This window comes from Sapajus apella, unplaced genomic scaffold (genome assembly GCF_009761245.1).
Source record: "Sapajus apella isolate SASKATOON/1434 unplaced genomic scaffold, GSC_monkey_1.0 scaffold24, whole genome shotgun sequence".
NCBI classification, from domain to species: Eukaryota; Metazoa; Chordata; class Mammalia; order Primates; family Cebidae; genus Sapajus; species Sapajus apella.
Window position 1 is genome coordinate 2,167,923 of NW_022436964.1, and position 22,595 is coordinate 2,190,517.

The following is a 22,595-nucleotide window of genomic DNA, read 5'->3' on the forward strand; positions in this document are numbered from 1 at the left end:
TCATGAAGTATAATCTTTGCCCGTAAAGAACAGGAAAATCATCCAACTAGCGACCACTATAATGATCCAGGGCAGTGAGGTTTGTGCTGGAAGCAAGAATGATGCAGTGTGATTTTTAAACAGAGTAATTATCTCTGTTTCTTAAAGGTTATATTCTCTGTAAATCACGTGCCATGGCTATAGTTTAAAAAAATGGAGTTATCATTTTAAATATGTCTAGCTTTCTAGAAATAAATTCCCTTACATGAAAAATATCCTCTACCTTTGCTTCTGATGAATAGAGCACAAGTGTCCTCTTAAGAAAGGTTTTTGTCATTTTTGAGAAGTGTGTTTATTGTGTAAAAAGAAGATGAGAAATAAATGTCTAGTTATTTTACAACCCCAATCTTTCTTAAGACGCGTTTTCTCTTTGTCATCGATCTTCCCTCTCCCTGTATCATTTCCCTTCCCAGGTCCCTTCTAAACTCATAGAATCTCTCTCCTTGGTAGATTATTAAATCAATTTCTATTTTTTTGTTGCTATTTGGTACAGCACCTTTCTTAGGAAGGGGGAAGATGGGCTGATTTGGCATCAACTTCATTTGCTGTAAAAATGAAGTCCTTGCATTTTGTGGCCTCGAGTAAGGGACATTTCTAGGGAGGGATGGGCTGGGACAAGTGGTGTGCACATCCAAGCTATTAATGTTTTTTATACAGGTGAAATCTAGCTATTGTGACCGTAAGGTGGAAAAAGCAATGTTACCAAAGTGCAACGTGGCCATGAATAAGGAGAGAGGGGTAGGCTGGGTGTGGTGGCTCACGCCTGTAATCCCAACACTTTGGGAGACTGAAGTGGGCAGATCAGTGGAGGTTGGGAGTTCAAGACCAGCCTGATCAACATGGAGAAATCCCATCTCTACTAAAAATACAAAATTAGCCAGGCGTGGTGGCACATGCCTATAATCCCAGCTACTCAGGAGGCTGAGGCAGGAGAATCGCTTGAACCTGTAATGTGGAGTTTGTGGCGAGCTGAGATCGTGCCATTGCACTCCAGCTTGGGCAGCAAGAGCAAAACTCTATCTCAAAACAAACAAACACACACACACCAGAAGGAGAGAGGGGTTATATTATTAAAAGTAGGAGTCAGTCATTCCTTAATACATTCTCTGATTATAGCTCACATGTGATTCTAACTTATATATAGAGCCAAAGATGGTTTGAACTTTCAATGAGACTACAACAGCGTATTTATCCAGAGGGTATTTATCCATTCTTCTATCCATTTATAATTCATCCATACATCCATGCATCTTTCTATCCATCCATTTATACAACACATATTTATTGAAGGGGCAGCTTTGCATGGGGCATTGTAGTAGTGTGGAATGGCCTAAAACTAGATTTTCAGCAATTTCATCCCCAAGCTGGGGTCTCCTTCATCATCCACACTCTCCCATGACCTCATGATTCAAAAGATTTTATCTACAAAATAATTCATGAAGAAACAAGTTTCCTCCCAATTTTTATTAGTCAAGATAGTTTTGACTACCATTTAGGGCCTTTGACTATCAAGAGGTCATTAGCCAACAGCAAAGAAATCTGACAGCTAGTTTCCATGCTTGAGGGATCCTTAGGGTCCAAAGCAGGAGTTATAAATTGACAGTCCTTGGTCTACACTATGACCCAGATGTATGTGATTGGAGCCAAACAATAGCTCTAAAAGATAGAACCAGTTGCCATAACGTTCTGGCTTTAATTGCAACTGGGGGGTTTGGTCACATGGTTCCCTGACGTCAGTGTGGCAACACTCAGCAGCAGTGCCTCTTAAAAAGAATCCTTTGAATTGCCACCAACCCTGCTGTGCCCGTTTACCTTCTCCTCCCATTGAGTTTGCAGCCAGCATTTTCTTTCTTCTTCTTCTTCTTTTTTTTTTTTTTAACAGATAAGGGAACAGAGTTCTGAGAAATTAACTTATCCAAGGCTACACAATTATGAAGCAGTAGAACTCGACCTGAAATTTGGGTTTCCATACCCTGTGCCCTAGTATCTTTCTAAGTTGCTGCTCTTCTAGAAGACTTGTCCCTGCATGGCCCCAGGGTGTTACCACTATCCCTCATAGCATGGCAGCTACCCACATTTGCAGCATTTTATCTAATGCTCTGCTGCAGAGCATTAGAGATGGTCCCTAAAGGGTTTGCAAGAGATAATGCCCCTCTCTAAGTAAAAGAATGGAAATGACAGACTAGGAACTCTCATTTCCTTTCTATTTAGGATGTAGAAAGGCATGAGATATTGATCTCTCCTAACACCAAAATAACACCAACAAGATGGCTAAATTACAAAATCATATTTTCTGAACCCTTCTGAGAGCTGAAGATGCAAAGAGACCTAAATGTACTAAAATCCAGAATGTCCTTCTTAGGAGAGTAGAGACCCACAACTGCTTTCACTTCTGGTGGAGTGACAGGAGGAAGACGATTATGCCCTAGGTCGGGGCTAAGGGCAACTAGGTAAACCTTTAGCCAGCATGAGAGCTGAGTGAAATTCCCCCAGAAGCACTCCAGACCTTCAGCCTTGGGTGGGGCAGCTGTTGCTGATGGCAGGAGACAGGATAACAGGGAGGAGAAAGGTCTTCTGAAGTCCAGAGACCCAGGGATGAGACCGAAGAGCAAAGGAATGTCTCTCCAGCCCACAGTCCACAGGAATGCTATAAAGCATAGAGAGCTCCCTGCAGTCTCTGAGTGCTGAGGTACCAAGCCCTGCTGAAGGGCAAGTCTTGAGAGTGCTCCCAAATATTTGAAGCCAGTGGTGTGGAAAATCTTATCTTCCAACAAAGCTAAATTTGCAACCAAGTTGCAGCAAAATGTAATCTAAGCCAAATTGAGAATTCTGACCATTATATTGGTTTTCTGTGCCATTACATTGGTCTTCTGCCCATGAGTTTAATTCTAGAGCTCGTAGGCTCAGATGGGTCAGAGGGAGCCAGAACCATCCCCTTCCCTGCCAACTGTGTTCCAAACAGTTCCACTCATTTCTGGCAAGATTCACATCTTATTTCACAATTAATGTCCACTAATAATTGGCATTTATTCCTGGGATGTTGTCTGGTTTTGTGTTTTATGTAATGGTATGCTTAAAGAGAATCAATACAAGGGAGATTGTTCCCTTTTGTCCAGAAGTATCAAAACTGGCAGAAGGGAGATTTACAGCTACATACGCAATTACTTGACCTCATATGTTAGAAAAGCCTATCTTTGGAGAATTGTTAGCTCTTTGAAAAGAATTCAACTAATCACTGGTCTCTACCTTTAAATGTCTCATTAGAGACACTATTAATTTGAGCAGAACATTTTCTGGTGCAATATTCGAAAGATAGAAAATCATTATTTTCCATTACCAGAGTTTTTGTCAGAAACAGATGCCCAGTGGGAGATTCAAGAAAAAAAAATCCCAACATTTCTATTTAATTGATCTCAGTGTCTTCCTGAAAAAATGGATCATTAAATGGTTTCTTCCTTGGTGAGTCTGGGCCTCAGGAGTCTCCAGTCCTATCAGGGTCCTTGCCTTTTTTCCTTTGGTTTTGATCTTTTCCCCTTTTCTGAGCATTGCAATTAGCTTTTCCCTGTGTATGACTTTTTCAATTAAGTCTTTTAAATGCTTAGCCAGTGGAGATCTGGGGTTAAGCCCAAAGCAAACAATGGTTGCTTGAGAATTAGTTTAAAGATGGGCCTTTGCTTTGTGGTAAATATCTAGACAACCTGCCTGACATTCCTCTCAGCAGAGTATTTCTGACTTCAGCCATATGCAGGGCTAGCAAGGGAACACATGGTAGTCTGAGGGCAAAGACAGAACATAGTGTGTGTTAGGCGCTAGTCTAACTGCTTTACATCTGTTACCTGCTTAATCTTTGCATCAAACCTTGGAGGTAGATACTGTTTTTACAGAAATACCTTCATTTTGTAGAATCAAATAGACATGACTTCTGTGATTTCCTGTTCCTGTAGTCTGGACCCAGATCAGGGCTCAGAAAACCTTTTTTTTAAATATACTGGGTCAACTAGCAAATATTTTAGGCTTTCTAGAGCATAACAGTTTTCATTGTAACTACTACCATTGCAGCTTGACAGCATGTATAGACAATGTGTGGAGAAATAGGAACACTTTTACACTGTTGGAGTGTAAATTAGTTCAACCATTGTGGAAGACCTTGTGGTGATTCCTCAAGGACCTAGAAATAGAAATTCCATTTGACCCAGTAATCCCATTACTGGATATACATCCACAGGATTGTAAATCGTTCTATTATAAGGAAACATGCACATGTAAGTTCATTGCGGCATTGTTTACAATAGCAAAGACTTGGAACCAACCCAAATGCCCGTTGATGATAGACTGGACAGGGAAAATGTGGCACATATACACCGTGGAATACTATGCAGCCATCAAAAACAATGAGTTCGTGTCCTTTGTAGGGACATGGATGAACCTGGAAACCATCATTCTCAGCAAACTGACACAAGAACAGAAAATCAAACACCACATGTTCTCACTCATAGGCAGGTGTTGAACAATGAGAACACATGGGCACAGAGAGGGGAGCATCACACACTGGGGTCTGTAGGGGGGAAATAGGGGAGGGATAGCGAGGGGTGGGGAGTTGGGGAGGGATAACATGGGGAGAAATGCCAGATATAGGTGATGGGGAGGAAGGCAGCAAACCACACTGCCATGTGTGTACCTATGCAACAACCTTGCATGTTCTTCACATGTACCCCCAAACCTAAAATGCAATAAAAATAATAATAAAACTAAAAAAATAAAATAAAATGGAGATATCACTGTTCTCTAATCAGATCTGAGTATCAGTCACCTGGAATGAATTGCCTTATCACTGATAAGTTGCAATGTTTAGAATTTGAAAAAGTTTTAATTTAAACAAATTTTTTAGGGGGGTTGCAGTGGCTCACATGTGTAATTCTTGCACTTTGGGAGGCTGAGATGGGAGGATCACTTGAGCCCAAGAGTTTGAGACCAGCCTGGGCAACATGGTGAAACCCCATCACTACAAAAAATACAAAAATTAGCCAGATGTAGTGGCATGCCCCTGTAGTCCAAGCTATAGGAGGGTGAAGTGGGAGGATCACTTGAGTCCAGGAGGTCGAGGCTGCGATGAGCTGAGACAGCATCATTTTACTTCAGCCTGGGCAATGGAGTGAGACCCTGTCTCAAATAAATGAATTAAATAAATGAATAAATTTAAAAATAGATTTAGCAAGTATAAGTGTCTGTTATTCCACACTCTAGGTCCATGTGACACATTATTTAGCTTCCACTTATTAATGAGGATGTGTAGTATTTGACTTTCTCTTTCTGTGTTACTAATGGCCTCCAGTTCCATCTGCTTTACTTTTTAAAAACACACAAGGTGGATAGAAACCATGTCATTTTGAAATGCTGCGCCATGGCATGCAGGAGGGTAGGCAGATGGCTCTTGACCATAAGATATTGGTAATGATGTTGGTTCCAGCCCTGACAAGCACTCTAGAACCTGGTCAGCTTGCATTTGCATCCTGCATTTGCTCATACATGGCTACTAAGGGCAAATGCAGGATGCAAAAGCAAGTTGACCTTGAGCAATAACCTTGAGCAAGTTATTTTCCTCTTTGAGTGTCAGAACTCCCATCCACAAAATGAAGATAAGGATTTCAACTTTCTGAATGATAAGTGAAAAAAATATGTATATTGATTGGCAATAAAAATTGTTGTGCTGCTTGGAATTGCAGAGTTTAGTACAAAGTAGCTCTGCACATGTATTTATTATCCTCCTGGTCAGTACTCTAGCTTAGGGTCCTTTTGGGCTGCATAACATTTTATCCAATGATTCCTTTATTGAAAAGGCAGAAATTGTGTGTCTTTTTCATCATTACAAAACATATAATGTGTAAAAGAGCATTTTCAGAGTATACATAATATGTGTATGATTTAAAGAATAAGTGAAAAAACATCCATGATCCCTTAACACTGTGAATGAGAACATCACCAGCTGCTCTGAAGTCTCCTATGTGTCCCTCCCAGACCACCTCCCCCTTTCCTTCCATAGGTATGCTCCTCTGAATTTTGGGTTGCTTATTGTCTTGTTTTGCTTTTATAAATGTATTAGTGAATGATATATTGATTCAGCTTTGCCTATTTTCACTTTTATGTAAATGGACTTATACTGTATTCTCGTGTCCCATTTTTCTCCCATCAACATTGTATTTATGAGATTCTTCCGCATTGTTACATACAGCCATAGGCCTTCATTTTCACTTCTGTGTAATTACTTTTCTATCATATGGACTTCCCATGTTTTATGTATTCATTCTCCTGTTGCTGAACATTTGGGTTGCTTCCAGGATTTTGCTATTGCAGGCAGAGTTCCTATGGCTTCTTGAATAATTCTCCTAAGGCACATGTGCAGGACTCCCTAGTGTAAGTACAGACCTAAGTGTGGAACTTGCCAGAGTTTACACTTTAACTTTTCTAGGAAATGGCAGTTTATTTGCTGAAGGAGTTGCCCTGCCTTATGTTCACACCAACAATAGGTGAGGGTTCCCAGTGCTTCATATCCTTTCTGCTTTCATTTATTTTTTTCTTAAATGTTTAAGAATGGAAGTATGACACAGGGTCAGAGAAGTGTGCAAATGTAAATCTCAATAAATTATTATAAGGCAAGCATGTATGAAGTTGCCACCCGGGTCAAACAGAGAATTGGCAACATCTCAGAAGCCGCTGATATGCCCTTTCCAGGAGTCACTTTCTCCCTCTAACCCAAAGGTAATCATGTCTCTGGCTTTTAACACATTCGTTTTGTTTTGCTTATTTTTAAAAACCATAGAAAGAGAATCATACAGTGTATATCCATTTATATCTGATATTTTAGTCTGTTTTGTCTTGCTATAACTGAATACCAGAGACTAGATAATTTATAAAGAAAAGAAGTTTATTTTTTACAGTTCTGAAGTCTTGGAAGTTTAAGGTCTAGGGACTGCATCTGGTGAGGGCCTTCATGCTGGTGGGACTCTCTGCAGAGTCCTGAAGTGGGGTAAGGCAGCACGTGACAACAGGGCATGAGCATAGCAAACTGAATCTATTCATGAAGTCAAACCCTCATAAAATCAATCACCTCTTAAAAGCCCCACCTCTTAATATTATGGCTTTGGAGATTAAGTTTCAACATGAGTTTTGGAAGTGACAAATATTTAAACAGTAGCATTTGGCTTCTTTTATTCAATGTTATTTTTGTGATATTTATTCATCTTGTAGTATGTAGCTTTAAGTCAGCAATTTTCATACCTGTATATTTCATTGTCTATTCATTCTACTTAGTTGATAGACATTTGTTTTCTAGTTTTTGCTACTGCAAATAGCATCACTATGAAAATTCTATATATTTCTTGATGCAACATGCACTAATTTCTATTGCATATATAACTGTGAGTGTAATTGCTGTATTATAGGGTAAACATGTTCAACCTTAGTAGATAATGCCAAAGAGTTTTCCAGATTAGGTCTACCAAATATCCACCAGAAGTCTATGAGGGTTTCTTTTGCTGTACATTCTCACCAGTGCTTTCTTTTGTTAGTCTTTTTAACTGTAGCTACCAGATTGAGATGTTAGTGGTTTCTCATAGTTTTAATTTGTATTTTCTGACAGCATAGAACATGCTGACTAGATGCAGGAGTATGTGCCTCATCCATGGAGAGGAATCATAATAAGTATACACATTTTAAACAGATCATCTAGGAGAGACTGCTAGGATTTACCAGAGAGAAGATGGGAAGCACTAGAAGTAAGGAGAGGGTTCGAGGCAGCGCCTAGCTGGGAACTGACTGATAATCAGGAGAGGCTCCTGGACATGGGGAAACAGTAAGAGAGAAACCTCCAGGGATCAACTTTTATGATCTTGGCTAGGGGAGAAACTCTGACCCATTAGGGACCTGAGCTTGACACGTGGAGCTGCCTAAAGATGGCACAGAGACATTGCTCCTAAAGATGGCACAGAGACATTGCTCCAGAAAGAGAATCTACATGGAATCCCACAGGCATCTGAGCCTAGAATAGCTTCAGCTGGGCAACATCTTGAGACCTACAGACATGGCTGCTGCTGCTGTGCTGCTGCAAGGAGGGGAGAGAGGAATGGGTGCTCCTACACACCCCTAGGAAGATCCCTACTGTCTTGCTGTGAGCTGCTGTTGAGACTTAGATGTGAGTGGACTGCACTTTCCACACCTTCTTGTCTGCACTGCTTGCCTGGGAGAGATCCCACCCTCTCTGTTCTCAGGCCCAAGACACCATTTTGAGAGTTTAATGATGGGCTGCCACTTGACCTTGGACTGTTTGGGTTGATGTGGTTGCAGTTGCCACCTGGCCAAGGAGGGACAGGGAATCCAGGCTCTCCTATCATATATAGGACAATACCCACTGCCCTGCAATGGGCTACTGTGAGACTGAGATATGAGTGGACCATACTCTCCAGAGCTTCTTGTCCATACTTCCTGCCTGGGAAGAGCCCTGCTCTCCCTGGTCATAGCCATAGATGTCATTTAGAGGGTTTAACACTGGGCTGCAATCCATCATGGGTTGAGTTCAAGTTGTCATGGCTGCAAGCACTGTCCCACTGAGAAGGGACAAGAAAACTAGGCTCTCTTTTTCATGCCCAGGACAATACCCATTGCCCTGCTAGGGGCTGCTTTGAGATAAGGACTCAAGTGGACTGAAACTCAAGAGGATATAACAGTTCTAAATATACATGCCACAAAATCAGTGTACCCCATTCAAAAAAGCAAATAGTACTAGACCTAAAGAGATAGACAGAAATACAATAATAGTGGGAAGTTCAACACCCCACTCACAGTACTAGGTAGATCATCAAGACAGAATATTAATAAAGAAACACTGGACTGAAGCTGGACTTTAGACCATGTAGACATTTACAGAACATTATACCCAATAACTACAGAAAATCATTTTTTTAATCAGCACATGGAAAAGTCTCCAAGGTAGACCATATATAAGGCCACAGAAAATGTCTTAACAAGTTAAAAAAAATTTAAATTGTATTAAATATCTTCCTAGACAACAGCGGAATAAAGCTAGAAATCAGTACAAAGAGGAATGCTTGAAACTAAGGAATACATGGAAATTAAACAGCATACTCCTGAATGATCACTGGATCAATAAGAAAATTAAGACGAATTTAAAAATTTTTTGAAATGAATGAAAATAAAACACAATATACCAAAACCTGTGGAATACAACAGAAGCATTGCTAAGAGGGAAATTTATAGCATTAAATGCCTGCATCAAAAAAGTAGAAAGATCACAATATAACCTAACATTTTACCTCAAGGAACTAGAAAAACAAGAACAAACTAAACCCAAACTTAGCAGAAGAAAAGAAATAACAAAGATCAGAGCAGAATGAAATGGAGACCAAAAAAAGAAAAAAATACAAAACATCAACCAAACAAAAAGTTGATTTTTTTTGTTTTGAAAAAAAGATAAACAAAATTGATAAACCATTCTCCAGACTAATCAAGAGAAGTGAAAAGGGGACATTACAACTGATACCACAGAAATACAAAAGATCATCAGAGACTATTGTGAACAGCTATATACTCACAAACCAGAAAACCTAGAGGAAATGAATAAATTCCAGCCTCATAAAATTGAACCAGGAAGAAATAAAACTTCTGAACTGACCAATAATGAGTAGTGAGACTGAGTCAGTAATAAAAAAATCTCTCAACAACAAAAAAGCCCAAGACCACATGGATTCACAGCTGAATTCTAGCAAACATGCAAGGAAGAACTAATACCAATCTTTCTGAAACTATTCTAAAAAATAGAGATGAGAGAGTCTCCTTAACTAATTCTGCAAGGCCAGTATCACCCCAATACCCAAAACAGAGAAGGACACAACAAAAAAAGAAAATTACGGCCGGGCACGGTGGCTCAAGCCTGTAATCCCAGCACTGTGGGAGGCCGAGGCGGGTGGATCACGAGGTCAAGAGATCGAGACCATCCTGGTCAACATGGTGAAACCCCGTCTCTACTAAAAATACAAAAAATTAGCTGGGCATGGTGGCACGTGCCTGTAATCCCAGCGACTCAGGAGGCTGGGGCAGGAGAATTGCCTGAACCCGGGAGGCGGAGGTCGCGGTGAGCTGAGATCGCGCCATTGCACTCCAGCCTGGGTAACGAGCGAAACTCCGTCTCAAAAAAAAAAAAAAAAAAAATTACAGACCAATATCCCTGATGAACATAAATGCAAAAATCCTCAACAAAATACTAGAAAATCAGATCCAACAACACATAAAAAGGAAATACCCTATGATCAGGTGCGATTTATCCCAGGGATGCAATGATGGTTCAATATACATAAATCCATAGATGTGATACATCACATACACAATTAAGGACAAAAACCACATGATCACCTCAATAGATGAAGAAAAAGCATTTGATAAACTTCAGCATCTCTTCATGTTAAAATCCTCAACAACCCAGGCATAGAGGGAACATTTTAACATAATAAAGGCAATATATGACAACTCCACAGCAAACATCATCTTTAACAGGAAAAAGTTCAAAGCATTTTCTCTAAGATCTGGAACAAGACAAAGATGCCCACTTTCATTACTCTTTTTCAACATAGTACTGGAAGTCCTTGCTAGAGCAATCAGGCTAGAGAAAAATGAGACATCCAAGTTGGGAAAAAGGAAGTCATATTATCCTTGTTTGCTGATGGTATAGTTTTCTGTCTAGAAAACCCTAAAGACTCTACCAAAAGATTCTTAGATGTGATAAATGAATTCAGTAAAGTTTCAGAATACAAAATCAATATGCAGAAATCTGTAGTAATATACGCTGTATTAGTCTGTTTTCACACTGCTGATAAAGACATACCCAAGACTGGGCAATTTACAAAAGAAAGTTTGTTGGACTTACAGTTCTGTGTGGCTGGGGAGGCCTCACAATTATGGTGGAAGGCAAGGAGGAGCAAGTCACATCTTACATGGGTGGCAGCAGGCAAAAAGAGAGCTTGTGCAGAGGAACTCTCATTTTTAAAACCATCAGATTTCATGAGACCCATTCGCTATCACAAGAATTGCAAGGAAAGACCCGCCTTTATGCTGACATGGGCAGTAGCAGGCTTGAGTGGAAGGTACCCTGTGTGTGCCTAGAACTGGTCCCAAATCAAGTTACTGATACATGCTGTATTAGTCATTCTTGCATTGCTGTGAAGAACTACCTGAGACTGGGTAATGTTGAGGTTTAATTGACTCAGTACCACAGGCTGAACAGGAAGCATGGCTGGAAACTTACAATCATGGCAGAAGGCAAAGAGGAAGGAGGCACCTCTTAGGTGGTTGGAGCAGGAGGAAGAGAGAGCAGGGGGAGGAGCTACACGCTTGTAAACAACCAGATCTTGTGAGGACTCACTCACTGTCCCTGAGAACAGCAAGGGAGAAATCCGCCCCCATGATCCAATCACTTCCCACAGGGCCCGTCCTCCAATATTGGGGATTAAAATTCAATATGAGATTTGGGTGGGGATCCAAATCCAAATCATATCATATGCTCTTCTACATGGCACATCCCATTCTTCCCTCAACCTCTGGAGGCTGATACATCAAATATAAAAATGAAAGTCCAACAGAGTCCACCAAACACTTAAGGAAACAGCTCCATGAATTAGAGACTCTTGAGTCAGCATAAAAAATGACCTTCACCAAGAAAGCAGCATTAATGCAGCCAACAAGATTGGGCCTTAATAGAAAGGAAGTGGTACCCTCAGAGGGATAAGAGGAATTCAAGATCATGAGCTGAGAACAGGGTGCTATTTCAAAATCCACATAGATACTACATTGGAAATGAAATATTTCACTGATATTTAAAAAACATATCAATGAGAGAAGCAGCAGAATGTGCACATCTGAAGAATAAATTAGCAGGCTGGACATTTGAATTAAATAATTCAAACACAGTATCAAAAGAGAGATATAAAAAATTAAACAAAGGTTAAAAGACATGGAAAATCAACCTAGGCGTTTCAAAACCCATTTACTAGGGCCTCTCAAAGGAGATGAGAGTGGTGGAGGAAGTGGGGAAGGGAAGAAAAGAATCAAGAAATAGTCAAAGAAAGATATGCATTGTTGGATTAAAGGAATCTACACTGTGCTGATTATGATGAATAAATAAGGATTTTCCCTAGATATATCACAGTGACTTCAGATGTATCAGTGTAGCTCCAGTGCTCTAAAGGTAAAGAGACTGTGAAAGGCTTTAGGGACAAGTAGATGGGATACTGTTTTGATTTAGAGGCATGAGGACTGTTCGCTGTCTGGAGGGGCTTGGGGGCAATCTATCTCTGGGGGGGAAGTTAAGTGGAGATAGATTTAATATTGCAATATAATTTTACATTTTGTAAATAAAATGAATTCCTGTTGTTTTATTTAGCAAACTCTGGTTGTTAAATTACATAATTATCCTTGGGGAATGATTGAGATTCTCTAAAGTACACGTAGGGTATTAATATTAGTCAAAGTGGGGTCTTTGAAATGTTGCATAATCTTTGTTTTGATGTTAGCCCTGAAAGGGCTTCATGGTCATCTATATTTGTAGCCCTTTTCTCCCTGAGGCCAAGACCTTGTTTACTACTTTGGAGGGCAGTGCTAGGACTAGTGGTTGAGATTTCCTTTAGAAATCCAGGGCTTTCTGTGGGATGGTTGACAATTCTTTTGAACCTGATGGCTCTGTTTAGGCTTGTTGATGGGGTAACAGGGTTGTGCATTTTCTACCCTGAGCAAGAAGGCATGCCATTTACCTGGATAATGTTTTTAAATGAGCATAAAGAACAGATGCTGAGTTTTATTTTGTATTAAGATTGAATTTGCAAGGGCCTACTTATAGGTAATTTGATAACCTTGATTAACTGTACGGGTCACTGGAGTACTCAGAGTGCATCTGGGTTTGTTTTGGAACAATTAGCTAGAGAACAGGATCTCGGGTTCCTCGCAAAGGACTCCTTGTGGTGAGAAGTAATGATCAGTCTTACCGGTTACTATTTATGAAAGGGTTTTTATTTAGCTTAATACACCATACTTTATTGAATGAAGGGATTCCATGTTTCTATTCTTTTCCATTTTAACTTCCTGAACTTTTCTTGTGTGATTTTAGAGGGCAGAACCCACCAGTTGCTGAATTTAACTTGCTCCTGAAAGCTCACACTTTGGAAACCTATGGGGTGGATCCTCACCCGTGCAAGGTAACTGCCCCTCACAGCACAGCAGGTCACCATATTGTGATTGTTTTGCTCCAAAGAGAGTTCATCTGTGTGCAGGCCTGGTGGAGCCCTATTAAGTCTTTCCCACAGCCTGGCCCACAGACCCTCATCGGAAGGGACAACAGTGGGCTGCTCTTACATGTTTTGGCAGCTGATTTTCTCCACTGGAGTCTTTCAGTTGCTCACTGATTGCTATGTAGTAGCCACATTTTCCTAAATTAACATCCATGGATTCACTCATTAGATGAATGGTTTGGCTCCCGAGGAGTTACAGATTCCTGACACATTTACTTTCAAGGCCATTGCCAGAAACAATGCAGTCTTAAAAATTGGGAAGGTGGAAGAAAAAAAAAAAAGATTTCAAGTTGCATTTTGGCATCAGGAACACTTGTTTTTATTTTTTCCTTTATTCATATCTGACAGCGTTTTTCTCAAGGATGAAACAGACTACTTATATCAGAATCACCTGGGCCTCACCCTAGAGCTACTAAATCAGAATTCTGGGAGACAGCTGGGGAATCTGCCTTATTATCAAGCTCCCAAGGTGATAGTTGTAGATACATTTTCCAGAAACATTTCATTAAAGCAATGTTCTTCTTTCCATATATTAGATTATGCATCAGCCAGACACTAGTCCTAATTCTAAAGTAAGCAATTATATCAGTTGGGCTCTTAAAGGTAAGTTTTTGAGTTTTAGTGGCACATTTCTTTTCCCAGGTTGGACTGCCTAATAGTATTTGATAAAGCATTAGTCCTGTAGCTCTCAGCACAGGATCCCCATTGGAAGCACCTGGAGAGCTTCATAAACACCTGCTTCCAGAACACATACCTCACCAATTACATCAGGATCTGTGGGGGTGGAGCCCAGGCTCCCCAGGTGTTTCTAAGGTGCAGCGAAGGTGGAGAGCCAGGGATACTTGCCCTCGCTGGCATTTGCATCCTCTTGTGCTGCCTATACAATGTGTTGGAATATTTACCAGTGGCCCTTTCCCAGAATGATATTAATCCATTTATTCATTTCAGTGAATTAATTTTTATGCAGAAATTTGAACTCTATTTTATTTATTTCTTGGAGACTGACTTATCTTTGTGTTGTTATTCCTTTGCCTTTACTTATCTACAAGATGCTTAGTTTTCCTGGTCTAGGCTGGAAGCACAGTAAGCTTTTCTGGAGATATTTTTATACTGAAATTGCCAGAAATCCTGTGAGGGATTGAATCAAGATGAGATGCTCAGGGCTTTGGTTTTATCATGTTAGAGTGCTAATGGCAACCAAGAACAGTCTGCTCACGTTACAAAGCAGACCTAGAACACAGACAGTCCCAGAAGACGCTTGGAGGTAGACACAGTGATTTGGGACTCTTTTATATTTTCCCAGGAGGTTCCTAGAGGGCAGAAGGTCCATTCCTTAAAGGGAAAAGCTACATATTCCTGGACTTTGCCCAGACTTTGAAAGGCCTGCTCTTAATTTCCATCTCAGAAACTTAGTTTATTGCTACAATCATTGGAATTAATCTGAAATTAACCTAGGGTGAGGATAAATAAGTATATTGGTTATCATTTATTTTATTTTCCTCAATCTAAACAGGTTTTTCTATTTTTTTTTTTTTTTCAGGATTCAACAGGCACAACAACATTTTTAGGATTCACAGCTGCAGGCTTTGTGGTATTCCAGGGAAATAAGAGAATCCATTTGATAAAATGGTGAGTGCCTCTTTGGAAAATTGGCTTTCCGTTTTTCTTAATCTTGATTCCTCCATACCCTTTTTGGCTTCTTGGGCAAGTGTCAGTAGGATGCCTGGTATCCGTTTCCTTGCCTGGGAGCTTCATCATAAAGGGATGTAACATCTAGGTTGCTTTTGGTGGAGACTTGAATTTGCCAAGCTGAGGAGTCAACTCAGGAGGCATGGGCTCAGGGGCTCTGCCTTCAAAGAGAGAAGTATCAATGTTTCTTTACCAGTAGCTTCTACTGCTGTGGCCAAGGGGGACACATGGGCGGGTCAGGGCAGGGTAAAGGTGTGAGTTCTCATGAACGACTAAGGACCCACTCTCCCCAACTCACTTCTTTCCACTCTCCTCCTCTATTGAATCCTGGGTGCAAACCCACCCTTTGTTATCCAGGGTATCCATGAAGATGCTTTTGGCAAAAGGTAACAGAAATGTCTACTCTGGCTTACAAATAAGAGGACTGATCAATTCACAAAGCAAACGTGGAACAGTTCTATGGTCTGTTAACTTAAATGCCAGGAAGGATTTAGGTCTGATTTTTTTGTCTCTGCCATCTTTGGGCAGGGGCATTGGTCCTGAGGCTCCTGTTCCTGAGATGGGTATGCATGGGACTGGCCTGCCCATCTCCCCATGGCAATGCCCGGAGCCTGGAGGAGAGAAGCCCCTTCTATGTGTTCCCATTTCAAACAAGGATAACTTTTTCAGAAGCCCTGTAGGAGACTTGCTATATATCTAATTGGACAGAATTGGGTCACATGTTTCTATTTGAACCAGTCCTTCCTGAAAAGGGTGGGAATTCAAATATAAAAGAACACAATTCTTTTGTAAACAGGGAAAGCAGGAGTGAAAATTTTGCAGTGTAGTGGATTTGCTTCCTGGAAATGGATTCGGAAGGAGGAGAAAGTCAGATACTGTGAATCCACATCAGTTCATTAACTGAATCTGAAATAACCACGTTCTTTCCACCTTGCTAAGTGGGCTGGGCAATTAATATTGTTTTGGTCATTATGTTCATGAACACTAGAGCTTCTTGGAAGAAAGATGCAGCCTGACCGTAAATAGAATAATTCTGAGCTGTGTATGGATCCTCTCTTGGGAAGAGAATTGCTATGTAATTCACTTGGGGCTTTTCGTTGCCCATTAGACCTTCACCAATGATAAGATAGTATCCTGTTTCATTGCAGTCTGCTTGGCATTTGTGAGTCAGTCAGATTCCTGTGGGAAAGCCAGGTACCTTGGTTAGCTGCCACTTTTTTTCTTCTCACCCAGAGATTTTCTTTTCTTAGGCCAGATGTCTGCAAATTGAAGTTTGAAGGGAAGACATTTTATGTGATTGGCATCCAGAAGGAGGTCAGATATTGCTTTTTCTAACTGCCTGTTATTGTGCGTGTGTGAGAGATTCAGGAATTAAATGTGCCTTTAGTATTGTAGTCACCGAAGACCATGACTTTGAAGCGTATGATGTTAATGAAAGCTATATGTTGAAAATATTTTAGAGGTCAACAAATGAGTATTGGGTTTGGGCATTGAAGAATAAAATCAGTGTGCAATGCTGATTGTACACTCCCGTGTGGAGAACAGACTAGGATAGACTTTGGAAATCAAAGATGGAACCTCTCCCTACCTCTTTTTGCCAAGATACAGACATATGAAACAAAGAATATTTACAAAGCTAAATATCAACAACCTGTGCTTGCTGGATTGTTATAAATAGAGCATATTAGCCTATTAATAAGGGAGTTACTAGATATAGGTTGTGGTGCACCAGAGAATGCACTATGGGGAGACCATTAACAAAAGATTAAGCCTCAGAGCTAGCTCTAGAAGTCTGCAGGTTTTCTTGACATTAGTTTTCAACTCAAGTACTAGTTCCTCAAGGAGGGCAAATATGTTTTAAGGCTAATTCAAGTGTGATAGAGAGGTGGATGATGCCTGGAGTGTTGAGAAAGATTGTGAGGCTGATTTTTCATCAGAAACAGGACCTAGATACATTAGTGCTATCTGCAAAGGGTGAAGGAGGGGTGAATACCATGTCAACAATACTGTAAAGAACATAGCAATATGTTGTTACTTCAAGTCTGTGTGATAGGAGGCAGGATACAAAGAGGTAAACACCTGAAAAAGAAACCCCATGGAATATGTAAACGGTGTTGAACGTGCCTTTTCTTGTTTTGTTATTTTTTAATTAGAAAAAAGCCATGTTGGCATTCCATACTTCAACACCAGCTGCCTGCAAACATCTTTGGAAGTGTGGAGTGGAAAACCAGGCCTTTTATAAGTAAGTGGATTTTATTCATTTAAATTATAGCTTTTAAAAGCACCCATGGAACTCTTTATGTTTTGCAAATGGAAATGGCTGCATGTTTATTTCTTTTAATACAATTTTTAAAATTATATTCAAGTAAATTAAAATTTTATGCACTGTTCAGGGTGAGTCCCAGTGACTGTTGGCTTGTTGACCTGACCAAGTCCTGAGCTCTGTGCTGAATGTTTCGTATAGAATGACTGTGGACCACTGTGTGTGTGTGTGTGTGTATTTCAAATTGCTATTTCCACAAAATATGTGGCAGGATCAATTTTTGGTGCCCTCCTCTTCCTCCTCTCCCCCAAAGCAGACCTTGAGATAGAGTCTGATGCAAGCAGCTTATTTGGGATGTAATCAATGGACCTACCAGTCGGGGAGGGGGGAGTGAGATTGGGAAGCAATATAAGGTACATTATTGAACAGGTCACCACTATGGACAACTGGGCTCAGATCTTCTTAGGAACTCTGGGACATGGTATAATATACCTCACAGCTCTCCTGCTGATGAGCAAAGAGGTGAGGCTGTTTATCTACTAATTCCCCATTCATTTTGGTTGAAGGCTGCTTTAGGGGCCAGAGTTAATACCCTCTGATACTTCTGGCTTACTCTGAGTATGGGTTGGATGTGCTTTCACAACCAGAAAAAGAGGCCTCTGGCAGAGAATTACCTGTGTTCATAGTAAGAAGGCTTCAGTGTATTGAAAACAGAGCCAAAGGTTTATGGGTGAATGCTGCCAGAGCCTAGGATGATAGAAATAGGTGCTGGACAAGACTTCAGAAACCATCCATAAAGCTCTCAGGTTTCAAAAGAAGTTCAAACTGAGATCTGTCCATGGAGCTCCATCTTCTCCTCCGAGAGACAGTTGCTGATCGGAAGGGCAGTGATAGTGACCAGCTAGGAGCCTAGTCCAGCCCCGCTCAGGCCATCAGCACCGTACACCCTTGGACCTCTTCCAGGTGGCTGTTCTCAGTCCCCCTGCCCCTCACAGTGATATTCTATCTTGTTCATTAGACTCATCTCACTGAAAATGCTGTCTCTGAACCTCCTGAGCTTTGGCTGATAAGAACCATTGGGAGAATGATGGCTTGGATAATGATTTCGAAACCAGTTTTAGCCACAGAATACTTTTCCTTAATCTGAAGTGTAGGCAAAGCCCAGTATGTAAAAGAGATAAAAAGAGAAGTTGTGGTTGTAGATGGGGCTTTGGTTGGGATTGGAGATTGAAGACTCTTTACTCGTTGCTTGTGGCTCCTCAGGAGCTTGAGTCAACAGTTGCCCAGGTTGCCTGTGCCTTTCCTAGGTTTATCACTGATATCCTCATGTCCCAGGAAACCCGTCAGTCCTGGGAAAACCCAGGAGCATAATTTGAACACCTCTGGGTGAGATGACCCACAAAATGCACACAGAGGGCTTGATGCTCTTAGTCTTTAGTTGGAGCCTGAATGTTTTTTATTTTGTTTTTAAAAAATTATTTTTAAAATGGAAATCTAATTCACATGCCATAAAACTTACTCCTTTAAAGTATACAGTTTCATAGTTTTTAGTGTAATTCAGAGTGATATAGCCATTATCACTATCTAAGTCCAGAATATTTTTATCACTCCCCAAAGAAACCAGATACTAATTAGCAAACATTCCCCATTTCATCCTCTCCCCATCCCCTGGCAACCACTAATCCACTTTCTGTTTTTACAAATTTACCTATTATAAACATTTTATACAAATGCAGTCATAAGCGATGTGGTCTTTTGTGCCTGTGGCACAAATGTCTCCAAAATTCACCCGTATTGTAGCATCTCTCAGTACTTTATTCCTTTTTATGACTGAATGATACCGTGTTGATTCAATAGACCACATTTTGTTTATCCATTCATCAGATGGTCACTGGGGTTGTTCCCTCTTTTTAGCTACTGTGAGTAATGCTGCTATGAGCATTGGATTCACATTTTTGTGTGGACAGTTCTCTTCGGCATATACCTAGGATGGAACTGCTGGGTCACAGGGTAACTCTACATTTAGCTTTTTGAGGACCTGACACATTGTTTTCATTGCCCAAGGTTTTGGAACTCTTCTGTTCTTTCTTTAATGAAATCATCTGGTTCCTGTCAAAGGATAACTTAGAGATGTTCAGTTAGATATTTTCAATGAATATTTTCTTGCATATGAGGGAATTAATAAATGGAGTGAAGAAACAAGGCAAAAACAAAATCTATTAACATGATTTTATTACATATATATATATATATATATATATATATATATATATCTGTACTAGATCTGATCTCTATTTTTCTAACCTGTATTTGTGATTTTTATTTAGGTTAAAGTTATATAACATAGGCCGGGCGCGGTGGCTCAAGCCTGTAATCCCAGCACTTTGGGAGGCCGAGGCGGGTGGATCACGAGGTCAAGAGATCGAGATCATCCTGGTCAACATGGTGAAACCCCGTCTCTACTAAAAATACAAAAAATTAGCTGGGCATGGTGGCGCGTGCCTGTAATCCCAGGTGCTCGGGAGGCTGAGGCAGGAGAATTGCCTCAGGAGGCGGAGGTTGCGGTGAGCCGAGATCGCGCCATTGCACTCCAGCCTGGGTAACATGAGTGAAACTCCGTCTCAAAAAAAAAAAAGGTTATATAACATAAAATTAATTATTTTAAAGTATGCAATTCAGTGGCAAAGTATGTTTAGAATGTTGTCCAACCATCATTTCTATCTATTTCCAAACATTTTCATCAATCCCAAAAGGAAACTATACTCATCGAGCAGTTACTCTCCCTTGTTCCTTTCTCCAAGATCTTTATTGGATTGTAGATTTTTACATACTGGCATGTCAGATCTGTAATAGATTTGAGCTCTCTGAGGGCAGGAATTAGGTTCTGCTTTTCTTTTTATTTCCTGGAGATCTCAGGCATTGAAAATATGCTTACTAGCTCAAATTGAAAAGGCATGGTTCCTATCTTCAGGAGATTGTTATTTCATGTAGGAGACAAAGGGGGGAGGGGGAAGCTAGAGAGGACTCCAGAGGGGAGTGATGAGTCTTGCTGCCAGGGGAGCTAGGAGGTAGAAGAACCTTTTAGGTACAGGAAGGGCATCTCAGCTCCAGTAAGGTACCATGGCAGGAATGTAGAAGATGCATTTTGGGGGGCATGAGTGGCTACAAGTTTGGAGCAGAGGGTAGATGAGGTAGAAGAAGAGGTGATAAGGGACCAGGAGGTCTTGGGGCCAGACACGGAGGACTTGACTGGCATAAAAGAGGCAACAGAGGTGCAGTAGGTGTGGTTGATCGTTCTTGACGTGCAGACAGGCCTATGGGAGGGGTGGTACAGGAGAACACCCAGCAGACAGGCTTTCCTTTAGAGCCACATGGCAAGTCTTGCTTGGAAGGACTTTGGCAGAGCCTTGAAGATCCTTTAGTGAAATTACTGGGTCAATATCAAAGAATAACTTGGAGACATTTATTTGATATTTCACACACTTTGTTTCATCATATGCGAGGAAGTCAGTTGGGAGATGAAGTTAAATAAAGCCAAAAACAAAATTGAAAAGAGAGGAGAGAAAAAACCTGCAATCTGGGGAATGTGTTTTGAACACTTTATGTAAGCAGATTAGCTGGCAGCTAGTAAGGAAGCTATTCTGATAATTCTGTCAGGAACTAGGTCAACCCGGCATGTCAGAGAAGTCCCTTCCAGTCACTTGTGGATGCTTCAGAAGACTTGGAGAATTTAGCTGTGAGCGCAAATGACAGACTGTATATAGTTGACCAAGTCTTTGCATTGGCACTTTGGCTATAGTTAGCCAAGCTACCCTGCCTCTCATTCGACTTCTAGATCTGAATATTTGTAGTGATCTGAGATTTGCCTGAACATTTTGTTCTTCCATTATCCCATAACCATCCTTGTTCCTGAGGAACAAGGGGACATATCACTTGTTCTGGCCCAGCTATGGGACCTTGGCCAGTTCAATTTAGCACTGTCTGGCCTTAGCCTCCTCCCCTGTAGAAGGAATGGGCCTGGGACTGACCTGGATGCATTTGCTTGCACCACTGGGGTGTAGCGTAATTAGTGTGAGCTTGGAAATCATGGACTTGGTTCTAGATCTTGATTCTGTTGTTTAAAGCAGTGCGGCCTGGAACAAAGCTCTTAATCTCTCAGAGCCTCATCTTTCTTTTTTATCTGTGAAATGAGGTTGAATTACCTGCCTGGCTGTGTTCAGTTCTGCCAGGCATATAAACCATTGATAAGCAGAAGCTGCTGCTCTATTACTGCCCCCTCGCCTAACGATGAGAGTATTTTGAGCACCAGTTGGATGAAGAGCCCACTCCTTTTCATTTGGAAGGCTGTGACTCTGGTAACCTCAGGGGTATGCCTGCTTCCCTCACTGTGCCCACCCTTCCCCGGGCGGAGGTCCTGGCCCTGCTTCTAGTTCTGTCTCGCTGGCCCTGCATTTTAATGGTTTCAGCCGTCAGAGCAAGGCCCCACTCTTGTTTCCTGGATGGTTTGTTCCATTTTTACTTCACGTGCAAGGGAGCGGGGAGGCCCCGGGGCCTCTGCTTGCAAATTCCCCAGTGTGCTTTTAGGACGTGACTGCGCGGCTGGTGGTCAGCTGGCCCAGAGCCGCAGATCTGTTTCGAAAGCCCTGGCTCTGAGATATGCCTGGGAATGGAGCCCAGATGCAGAAACTGTGATTATTCCCGCCTACTCCAGACCCCAGGGGATCTCCAACACAGTCTTATTCACCATTCAGGAGCTTCCTTTATACCATGTGTGGTCTATCGTGGTGCTGCCAACCCCAGAGCTCACTGTTTGTGGGTGCTGGCTTACTGAAAGCACTCTGAATGCATTGAGAGATTCAGTGGCTCACTGATGTTTTCATGCACAGCATCCTTATCTCACATCTGCGTTTTGCTGTGTACTGGATGCATGGGTGAGGCTGAAATATGACACTCTCTGTCCCCAGTTATTATGGAATTATGTGCAGGGGATAAAAGCAGTCCCTAATACATTTCTTATTCAGAGTTTGGTGTACATTTTGTCAAAGGAACGGTATTATGCTTGGTAGGTAAGAACCCAGACTAGCTTCCTAAACAGGTGCCTCTCATACTTTAATGCACACATGAATGAGCTGGGGAGCTGGTTAACATGTGGATTCTGATTCAAAAAGTCTGGGGTGGGCATGAGGGTCCTTTTTTTTTTTCTTTTTTCTTTTGATTCGGAGTCTCGCTCTGTTGCCAGGCTGGAGTGGAATGGCACG

The 22,595-nt window shown here is 41.2% G+C and overlaps 1 protein-coding gene across 6 annotated transcripts in view; it reads left to right on the forward strand.

The window, feature by feature from the left end:
- FRMD3 (FERM domain containing 3) overlaps positions 1 to 22,595 on the forward strand; it is a 363,027-nt gene that overhangs the window by 274,869 nt on the left and 65,563 nt on the right. For all 6 annotated transcript variants that reach the window (XM_032290836.1, XM_032290837.1, XM_032290835.1 and 3 more), the window contains 4 exons: positions 13,205 to 13,292; positions 14,926 to 15,014; positions 16,325 to 16,388; positions 17,228 to 17,316. In XM_032290836.1, coding sequence (XP_032146727.1) covers positions 13,205 to 13,292; positions 14,926 to 15,014; positions 16,325 to 16,388; positions 17,228 to 17,316 — 330 coding nt within the window. The remainder of the gene's footprint in view (positions 1 to 13,204; positions 13,293 to 14,925; positions 15,015 to 16,324; positions 16,389 to 17,227; positions 17,317 to 22,595) is intronic.